Raw genomic sequence first — 10,834 nt, 5'->3', positions numbered from 1 at the left:
CTCTCTCTCTCTCTCTTCCTGTATCTCAGTTGAAATGCTTATTATAATGTTTTGGACAAAAACCCAAATAACACACAGTGTGAAGTACAGGAGTGAACCAGCACAGAGTTTCTGAGCAGTTTTCTCATTGGTTGGAACAAAAACCAGCAGACGGAGCAGCCCCCCAGGACTGGAGTTGTACCGCCCTGCCTGTATGTGACCCCCCCCTCTCCCTGTATGCCCACCAGGTCCCTGCAACAGTCTGACGTCAGAATGGTGGTCCTGGACATCACCATTCCCACAGGCTTTGTCCCTGACAATAAAGACCTTGAGATGGTAGGAAGTGCATTGTGGTAGACAGGCAGACTTCTCCTTGTGTCGGTCCATCAACGGTGTATTTTGAAACCTGAATTTAAGGACTATAAACACAGGCACAGGGTGAGTCAACATGTCAGTGAGCCCTTTTCAATGATAGGAAGGGATTAACAATGGTCTTGTAACAATGTTTTCACACAAAAATCGTACCTATTGTACTTTAAACCATGCCTTGAGCTGGTCAATCCATTTTGAGTATGGAGCAGGTCTGAACTGGTCAACCAGCTACCAGCTGTTTCAAAACCTGCAGCAGCTTCTGTTGTTTTCTTTTGAGCTGGGTGGCCTGACTGAAGAACCTCTTCCGGAGAATGTGGCCTGGATTCAGTCACCCTGAATCCTTGATATTGCCTTGCTAATAAACTCAAGGATTATTTTCATGGCACTGTGTAAACATTTTATGAACTATTTGTTGAATGCTGAACATGTCAAATTGCATTTGTTTAAAAAAACTAAAACAAATTTGAATTAAATTAAATGAATAAATTAAAAGAATTCAACCTAAAGTTAAGGACAAATGATGGAGTCCAGCCCGTGTGTGTGGTGAGTGGCCTGTTTGTGGTATCCATGGTAACGTCAGTGATGTCACGGTCTCTCCACTCAGACCGCCGCTGCACCAAGTTCTACAACCCGCTCACAGAGGGGGCGGAGCTACAGAAGATCTGCAGCAATGACACCTGTCATTGTGCTGAGGGTGGGTGGGGCTGTGAGTGTGTGTGTGTATGTGTGTGTGTTATTGTGTCTGTGTGTGAGATGTGTGCATGTGTTTGTGTGTGTGTGATACTGTGTGTGTGTGTGTGTGGGGGGGCTGTGTGTGTGTGTGTGTGTGTGTGCATGTGTGTGTCTACACCTTTGTGCGTGTGTGTACATGTGTGTGTGTTATTGTGTCTGGGTGTGTGTGTTGTGTGTGTTTTACCATTTACAATTAGAGTGCAATTAGACAATCTTTGTCTGAGAGATTGGCCGATTACCTCTCTCAGGTACACCTACACCCTGGGGAAGAGGAGCTGGGTGGAGCGGTGGCCCTCCGAGGCTGAATGCGGGGGTGACGTGGGACTCGCCAAGAGGTGCGCCCAGCTGGCTGCGGTTATCTCTATCCTAATGGAGAAGGGCTGCCTGTCCTGAGTGACTAAAACTATGCGGCTTTGCCAAAATTATAGAGCCCCGTCCCTGGATTCATGGGACCCCGGCATACCTCAGACCATTGTACCATTCCGCAGTGTAAATACACACATTGCCATGCACTGAAAACTATACCATAGTATACTGAATAGTGAATGTGATTGTGTGGCTCTCCAAATATGTTTTCCATTACATGCCAATATATTACATGCCAGGTTTTATTCAGAAGACATTCTCTGTCAGTTATATTGATATGCATCCCACTGAGAGAAAGGTGGCTGCCAATGTATTTATGCATTTCCTAATGTGACAATAAAACATAGTTCAATGCAATTTAAGTTTTATCTCTTTCAGCTGTATACAGTGACACAAACGCACGGATTGTGTGGGCTTACAGACCCTCCAGCATGAGTATGGTCTTGAAGGCACCTATCAGAGCTAGGATATTCAGCGGTTAAACATCTTGGTGGTCGTTCGATGAACGAGAAGCTCGTATTCAATCTTTTCATACTCTTCACGTTCTGTGCATGATTTCTGGAAAGGACAGGCATACATATTGATGAAGGTTTTCTCATAAAAGCCGTTTTAATTGAAGTAAAGCTACCTGTTTAAAATAAAGCTAACACTCACAAAAGAACTTAGCGTATGATCGTTGAATTTGATTGGCATGATTCCTCTGACAGACGCACACGTAACCTGATTAGTTTTCACAAAACAAGATTAAAGACGATTGAGGTTGCAGTTTAAAGCAGAACTAGACAAATAAAGAGAAGAGCTGTGAACTAAAGGGCAAATAACAATGAAAAAGAGATTCAACTAAATATCACTTTAGTGACAGTTGGTTCGAAAAACACAAAGCATTTCACCATAGAAAATGTTGGTGCCATAGGATGCATAGGGTATGTGATCCTCTTGTTATTTCATCTGTAAAAAGAAGAATATTAAAGTCAGAAAGAGCACAGACACCACTGTAATAATAATATTAATAATAATAATACAAAAGTACAGAAATTGTTAAATTAAAATAGAAACACACTTGCTGGCTGAATTAGGTTCTTTAATGCATTTGGGCCGGGGTGAGTGGGTTCTTTAATGCAATTGGGCCGGGGTGAGTGGGTTCTTTCATGCATTTGGGCCGGGGTGAATGGGTTCTTTAATGCATTTGGGCCGGGGTGAGTGGGTTCTTTAATGCATTTGGGCCAGGGTGAATGGGTTCTTTAGTCCTTAATATAAAAAATGAAGAGGAAAGCCACTGTATACTGAAAAAAAAAAAAATTAATACCTAAACAATACACAGAAGGTTACAGAACACACACCGGCTTAATAAATGCAGACCACTATCATTGCAAAGTATACAGTGGCTTCCCTCTTCAATTTCTTTTGCATTTTGGACTTTTACCTTTTGGGAACCCTATTTTCCACTTTTTTGTGTTCTTTAGCCCTTACCATCACTAATGTCACAGAGATGCTGTAGAGGAGGGTGATGAGGAAGATGACGAGGAAGGCACAGGCCGTGTTCCAGATGTCCTCGGGGCTGTCTACGGACAAGGGCTCGTGCGTGTTCTCATTGAAGTACTCGTTGTCTGAGCTGATCTCTTCAGGAGAGGGAACAGCAAGAAATGATGACAGTGCTGAGCGATCAGTCAGCAAGGGCAGCTAATATCACCCCTCTAAGATACTGATAATATTACATAAGGCTAACCATACTGTGTACTGGTGGTCCTCACTCACTATGGGGCGACATGGCTCAGGCAGTAAGAGCAGTCGTCTGGCAGTTGGAGGGTTGCCGGTTCGATTCCCCGCCCGGGCTGTATGCCCGGGCATTCCCTGAGGATGGCACCCCACTTATCCTCCTGGGAGATTTCAACATCCACCTGGAAGCCTCCCAGCCTTCTTACCACTACTTCACTCCTTTGACCTCTCTCTGCAGCACTCTCCCCCAACTCACAAGGCTGGAAACCTTCTCGACCTGATCTTTCTGAGGAACTGCTCCTCTTCTAACCCCACTGTTACCCCTGTACACAAGTCGGATCACCACTTCATTTCCTTCTCCATCCCCCTAGCCCCTCTGCCTCCCTCCCCTTCTCTCACCCCCACTGTTTCTGTCTGATGTAACCTCCGCTCTCTATCACCCTCCTCCCTTGCCCCCAGAGTCACCGCTTCCCTCCCTCCCTCTTGAATCCTTCTCCAAACTACCCACTGATTCCGCATCTTCCACCCTGCTTTCCTCTCTCTCCTCAGGCCTTGACTCTCTCTGTCCTCTTGTCTCCCGGCCTGCTCGATCCTCCCCTCCCAGCCCATGGGTTTCTGACCTTCTACGTTCCTCCAGGCCCAGCCTACGTGCAGCTGAGAGGAAGTGGAGGAAATCAAAAGACCCATCGGACCTGTCTTCCTACCAGTCTCTCCTGGCGGAATTCTCCTCCCCTATTACCACTGCCAAAAGAAATTACTTCCAAACAAAAATCCAGAACTCCACTTCTAACCCTCATCATTTTCTCCTCTCTCCTCAGCACACCTCCCCCACCTCCTCGCTCACTGCTAATGAATTTGCGGTATTTTTTGATGAGAAGGTTGCAGATATCTGCAGCACCTTCGCGACCACCACCACTTCTATGCCTGCCTCCATTTCTGTGTCTGCCCGTTGTTTCTCCTCTTCCTGTCCCCTTACAGATGCTGATGTGTCTCACCTCCTGCTCTCCCACCACCCTACTACTTGTGCCCTGGACCCCATCCCCTCAAACCTCTTTCAGGCAATCACGCCTGAAATCCTCCCGTTTGTCACCTCCCTTGTTAACTCCTCTCTGTCCTCTGGCTGCTTTCCCTCATCATTCAAGAGGGCCTACATCACCCCGCTCCTAAAGAAACCCACTGTAGACCCCTCCTGCATTCAAAACTACCGTTCCGTATCTCTCCTTCCTTTTCTATCCAAATCCATTGAACGAGCCGCCTCCAACCAACTCTCCTCCTTCCTCTCTCAGAATAACCTACTGGACCCCCACCAGTCCGGCTTCAGACCTGGCCACTCGACGGAGACTGCACTCCTCTCTGTCAACGAGTCCCTTCAGGCTGCACAAGCAACCTCTCTCTCCTCTGTTCTGATCCTTCTTGACCTCTCTGTGGCGTTCGACACGGTCAACCACTCCATCCTCTTAGCCTCCCTGGCATCTACAGGGATCTGTGGCACAGCCTTAGAGTGGATCCAATCTTATCTCTCTGGCCGGTCCTCCCAGGTGTCCTGGGCTGGAGGAGTGTCAACCCCTCGCCCCCTTGTTACAGGAGTCCCCCAGGGCTCAGTCCTCGGGCCCCTCCTCTTCTCCATCTACACAAGATCCCTTGGCCCCGTTATCTCTGCTCATGGCATCTCCTATCATTGTTATGCCGATCACACCCAACTCTTTCTCTCCTTCCCTCCATCAGACACACAGGTCTCTACCCGTATCTCCACCTGCCTGAGAGACATCCAGAGCTGGATGGGCAACCACCATCTAAAGCTCAACCCAGGTAAGACGGAGGTGATCTTCATCCCTGCTTTAACCTCTCCCTTCTCTGATTTCTCCATCTCACTAGGGGATACCACAGTGACCTCATCCCCTCGTGCAAGAAACCTTGGAGTGGTGATGGACAACAGGCTGTCCTTGTCCAAGAACATCGCTACGGTGACCCAGGCGTGCAAGTTCTTCCTGTACAACATCCGGAGAATCCGACCCTTTCTCACCACCTACTCTACTCAGCTCCTTGGTCAAGCAATGGTCCTGTCCCGCCTGGACTATTGCAATTCTCTGCTGGCTGGCCTTCCAGCATCTGCCATCAGACCCCTACAACTCATCCAGAATGCTGCAGCCCGTCTGGTATTCAATGTTCCCAGACATTCACATGTCACCCCCCTGCTCAGCAACCTCCACTGGCTGCCTGTTATGGCTCGCATCAAATTTAAAACTTTGGTGCTCACATACCAGGCAGTTAAAGGATCAGCCCCTGTATATATTCAATCCCTTATAAAGACCTATACACCAACAAGACCCCTCCGTTCTGCCACTTCGTGCCGTCTGGCGCCTCCCCCTCACCACGCCTGCACTTCACGCTCACGACTGGTGTCTGTCCTGGTCCCACGGTGGTGGAATGACCTCCCGGTGGATGTCAGAATGGCAGAGTCTCTGACCTCCTTCAAGCGCAGACTGAAGACCCATCTCTTCAGGCTACACCTTTCCCTCTCCAACTCACAATCACCGTGATTAGCCTTAGACCGTAATGGCACTTATGTATAGATATCGTTACTTCAATAGGTATTGTTGTTTTTATTGGCTGTTGTATTGTTGTCTTCTAGCTGCCAACTGTGGTATGCTAGTTTGAAAGTTGATTGTACTCTTCAAGGGTTCTGATTTTCTGTATGTTTACACTAGTACTCGGAACAGTACTGTCCTCTCAGGTCCACTTTTGCACTTGCTCTTGTGTTTGATTTGCACTTTGTTGTACGTCGCTCTGGATAAGAGCGTCTGCTAAATGCCACGTAATGTAATGTGTCGAAGTGTCCCTGAGCAAGCCTAACCCCCAAATGCTCCTGACGAGCTGGTCGGTGCCTTGCATGGCAGCCAATCGCCGTCGGTGTGTGTGTGAGTGTGTGTATGAATGGGTGAATGAGAAGCATCAATTGTACAGCACTTTGGATAAAGGTGCTATATAAATGCCAACCATTTACCATTTGGTCCTGGAGAGCCGCAGGGTGCGCTGGCTTTTGTTGTTACTCAGCACTTCATTGATCAATGAAATCAGTCGATTACGCAGTTAACGCACCTCACCTGGTTTCTCGCGTCTAAAGTGGTTGTTGTATTTCAAGGTGAAACCAAAAACCAGCAACACCCTGCGACTGTCCAGGACCAGGGTTGGCCACCGCTGCCTCAGAGTTAGGAACCTAAGACCCACTCTTCCCTCTATGCCACTCTGCTGCGGTATGCTCTGGGTCTCAGAAAGGGGTGGGGTGCATGTGGCTGTGTAATAGATACTGGGAAAGGGGTGTGATCAAGTACCCCCCAACACACTGCTCACGTTGGGCATGGTTCTGAAAATCTAGCAAAAAGAAAAAAAGACTGACTGAAAATGTGTTATGGCAGGGGGGTGTCCAATGCTAGCTGCTGTGGGTGCTCGGTTCTACTTATCATGGTCTCGATTGAAGATGCTGCTGAAAACAGTTCAAGCTATGTTTTGAAACAGCTGCTAACTGGTTGACTAGTTCAGGCCAGCTCCCAGCTGAACATGGTTTAATTGGTTGACCAGTTCAGACCAACTACCAGCTCGACATGGTTTAGCTGGTTGACCAGTTCAGACCAGCTCAACATGGTTTGACCAGCTGAAGCTATGTTTTGAAACAGCTGGTAGCTGGTTGACCAGCTCATACCCAGCTTGACCAGCTTAATTGGCTAAATTTTCAACCTGGTCAAGCTGGCATCGCTGGATGTTACAACAGGGGAACATCATTTGTTTATTAGTTGAATCGGGTTAATTAGTCGAAATAGTGTTGGGCAAAAAAAAAAGAAAAACTGTGCCCGGCCCTTTTCATTGCATTACATGTCATTTGGATGATGCTTTCTATCCAAAGCGACTTACAGTTGTTTTAGACTAAGCAGGAGACAATCCTCCCCGGGAGCAATGCAGGGTTACGGGCCTTGCTCAAGGGCTGTGCGGATCTTATTGTGGCTACCCCGGGGCTCGAACCACAAACCTTGCGAGTCGTGTACCTTAACCACGACGCTACAGACCGCCCTTTGGCGGGGTCAAGGGGACGCGGCCAATGTACCTGGCTGGCTCTTGCTGAGGGAGAGGCTCTTGGTGGTGTGGGCCACCCTGCAGGTGTACGTGGCGCCCGGCTCCCAGGAGGCCTGCAGGTGGCTCCAGAGCGTGAAGGTCCCGTCGGCCGCGCGGTACAAGTCGCTGCCGTTGGCCCCCGGCAGCTCCGTCTCGCCGTTCAGGACCCAGGTGACGTTGATGGCGGCCGGACTGAACCCGTGCACCAGGCAAACGAGTCCCCCGGAGAACTGCAGCAGGGCGGCTTGGGGTGGGGAGGGGGGCGCCGGGGCTGGAGGGGGAATGTATAGGGAGCGCTAATTTAATACCTCCACCAGAGGTGGAAAGTCTCCAAGGGCCGGAAAGTGAAAGGTCCTGCCATTTGATTCTTCCAGCCATGAACTTAGCCGTGAACCCAGCCATGAACTCAGCCATTCTTCTCACTGAAGAACTGTGCTAATAACAAATCCAGGTGACTGGGAAAAAAATAATTATAATACTGGGGAAGGCTTTTACTTTTACTGAACCTGGATTTTACACCCGTGACCCAAACTGCCACCAACTGGACCTACAGGCCCATGGAGGATGGACGTGCCCCTATGGAGGCTTAGGGCTGGTGTTTCTTCCCTTCTATTTCTCTGTAAAGTGTATGTGTGACAGTCTGTGAAAAGTGCTGGACAAATAACATTGAATTTAATTGAATTCATTCACACTTGCAGAAATAATGCAAAAGTGCCTAAAAGGGTACAAATGCTTGTTGCTGGGCCGGTTCCCTATCGGTAAATAAAATTAATAGCCATAAATATATAATTAATTCGTACATCTTCTTTGCTTGGAAAAAAATGTGTACATTACTGTACTTTCATTTGGGAAACGTGATCGTTGAAAATCTCCACTGTCACTTAATTTCTCAATTTTCACACACTTACATAGGTGAAAATATGATTGCAGACAAAGATACATCCAAGCAGAATTATCAAAGAAACACTGTCAAAGAGACAGAAAACTCCTCATGAATTCATACGGATCAATTATTTTCGATGTATTTCAATGTTAGATTACCTGTCCAGAGGTGTTTAGTTTAACCAAATAGCCCCACCTTGTGGCCACATAAGATTCTGAACATAGTGTTACCACATCTATCCCCAAGGTGGCACTGTTGTCTAAATCTAATTTAATTTGGAGTATTACTGTTGGAACATTCTGTCAGTTTTGGTAGTCTGTTTGAATACTCCATTTGTATGCATGATTATGCGATTTTTCAAAAACATGTTGGCAAGGTCAATGAAATGAGTGGTCCTTTGTCATTTTAGTTGCTTAATTACCTGTTATCGGAAAGGTCTTCCTTACAGGGCTGAAACATTTGTTTCGGACTTCACATGCAATTGACTTCATGGATTTCCATTCATCCTTGGTGAAAGTCCTGCTGTGCACAGATCCCTGAATTCTGTTCTTGGAGTCCTTAAGTTCACGATAGTCTGCTGATTCAGACTCACTCTTGTCCAAGACCCAGAACACTTTGCTTTTGTAGGAGGCAAACACTTCACAGGTCGCTGTGAAAGCCCCACTGCTTTCATCAATATTCAACTTCAGAGACGGCGAAGAAATGGGATGAGCTGAGAATACAAAATGGGGTTGAAAGCAAAATGTGCATCACATTGACATGTACACTGGCTGTTTTCTGATGTAGTTATTTATCACTGGCAGATAGGTGTCATTCCCTAAAGAGAGAGGAAGAGAATTTCACTCAGTGAGCACTTTATTCGGTATTCATTAGACTTCTTTTTTAGACTTATTAAGTCTTCTGTTGCTGCAGCCTATCCACTTAGAGGTTTGATGTGTTGTGTGTTCAGAGATGCTCTTCTGCATACCACTGTTGTAATGCGTGGTTATTTGCGTTATTGTCACCATTCTGTCAGCTTTGACCAGTCTGGCCCTTCCACTCTGGCCTCTCTTGTTAACAATGCGTTTCTGCTCACAGATCAGCCACTCACTGGATGTTTTTTTGAAAATTCTCTCCAAACTCTAGAGGCTGTTGTACGTGAAAAATCCCAGGAGATCAGCAGTTATAAAAATACTCAAACCAGCCAGTCTGGCACCAACAATCATGCCACGGTCTTACAGGTGTTCCTAATAAAGTGCTCAGTGAATGTATATATCATTTATTATCAAATAGACAGGACAAATCTCACAATCTGATTGGTTAATAGCAGTGACAATATAACCATATACCAGGGCTATGACTCGCAGTCTGATTGGCTAGGACAGGGACAGGGAGCAGAGACCTTCTTGCTGTGAGGCATCAGTGTGACCCACTGCCCTGCTGTACTGCCCCAGGACAGACCCGGGGCAAGAACATTTCTGACAATTGAACTCCATGTAAACCAGTCAGGCCGACTGCTACTTACTTCTGCAAAAGCTGGTGTTGAGCTCTTGTGATTTTGTATTTTGCGTAACTTTGCAGGTATACAATGAGCCAGAAAGCCATTTCTCAAGGTTGACTTCCACCTGACTGGTCTGGTTGAACTTCTTATCTTCCCCCTGCATATCCCACACAGCTGGTGAACCTTCAAAACGCATGTTGTCCTCTTTCCATTCTACTGTGATCTCTTTTGGGTAAAACCCGGTCAGTGAGCAGACCAAAGTGACTCTTTGGGCTTGTGCTGGGTCACTGCTGAGCTGGTAGTATAGAGTCATACTGGGAAAGAGGGGTTCTTGAGCTGCAATGAAAATGAAAGAAATAAGTGTGAAACATTAACCCCAGTAAATGAATGAAGTACATCCATTAAATTTACTGAAATTACAAATACACAAAATACACAGGGGATTGGAGAACTCAACTTGTGTGTGTGTGTGTGTATGTGTGTGTGTGTGAGAGAGAGAGAGAGATCAAGAAAGAGAGAGAGAGAGAGAAAGAGTTTTTGTCTTTGTGTGTGTGTCCCATATTTTGTCATTAAACCATTTCTGAAATACTCAGGTGAAAATATGATTGCAGACAAAGATACATCCAAGGAGAATTATCAAGGAAATACTGTCAAAGAGACAGAAAACTCCTTATGAATTCATACAGATCAATTATTTTCTATGTATTTCAATGTTAGCTTACCTGTCCAGGTGATTGGTGTTTACTTTAACCAAATAGCCCCACCTTGTGGCCACATAAGATTTTACCACATCTATCCCCCAGGTGGCACTGTTGTCTAAATTTCATTTAATATGGAGTATTACTGTCAGGACATTCTGTCAGTTCTGGTAGTCTGTTTGAATACTCCATTTGTATGAATGATTATGGGATTTTTCAAAAACATGTTGGCAAGGTCAATGAAATGAGTGGTCCTTTGTCATTTTAGTTGCTTAATTACCTGTTATCGGAAAGGTCTTCCTTACAGGGCTGAAACATTTGTTTCGGACTTCACATGCAATTGACTTCATGGATTTCCATTCATCCTTGGTGAAAGTCCTGCTGTGCACAGATCCCTGAATTCTCTTCTCAGAGTCCTTAAGTTCACGATAGTCTGCTGATTCAGACTCACTCTTGTCCAAGACCCAGAACACTTTGCTTTTGTAGGAGGCAAACACTTCA

General features: G+C 46.3%; 1 long non-coding RNA gene and 1 gene segment (V, D, J or C); one reads left to right on the top strand and one right to left on the bottom strand.

Annotated features, from left to right (window-relative positions):
• LOC133122387 (uncharacterized) lies at positions 1–1,395 on the top strand. The gene is made up of 3 exons (XR_009708095.1): positions 1–417; positions 956–1,045; positions 1,332–1,395. It is a non-coding gene; the product is annotated as an uncharacterized LOC133122387 (long non-coding RNA).
• An 819-nt stretch (positions 1,396–2,214) lies between these two features.
• LOC133121410 (immunoglobulin heavy constant gamma 1-like) lies at positions 2,215–9,831 on the bottom strand. The segment is given in 5 exon segments: positions 2,215–2,397; positions 2,920–3,068; positions 7,265–7,543; positions 8,577–8,867; positions 9,765–9,831. Coding segments are annotated over 5 exon segments (795 nt in total).
• Between the last annotated feature and the right edge of the window lie 1,003 nt (positions 9,832–10,834).

Source organism: Conger conger, chromosome 2 (assembly GCF_963514075.1).
Source record: "Conger conger chromosome 2, fConCon1.1, whole genome shotgun sequence".
NCBI classification, from domain to species: domain Eukaryota; kingdom Metazoa; phylum Chordata; class Actinopteri; order Anguilliformes; family Congridae; genus Conger; species Conger conger.
The sequence above is the reverse complement of the archived record's forward strand: the minus strand, read 5'-3'. Positions and strand labels throughout refer to the sequence as shown.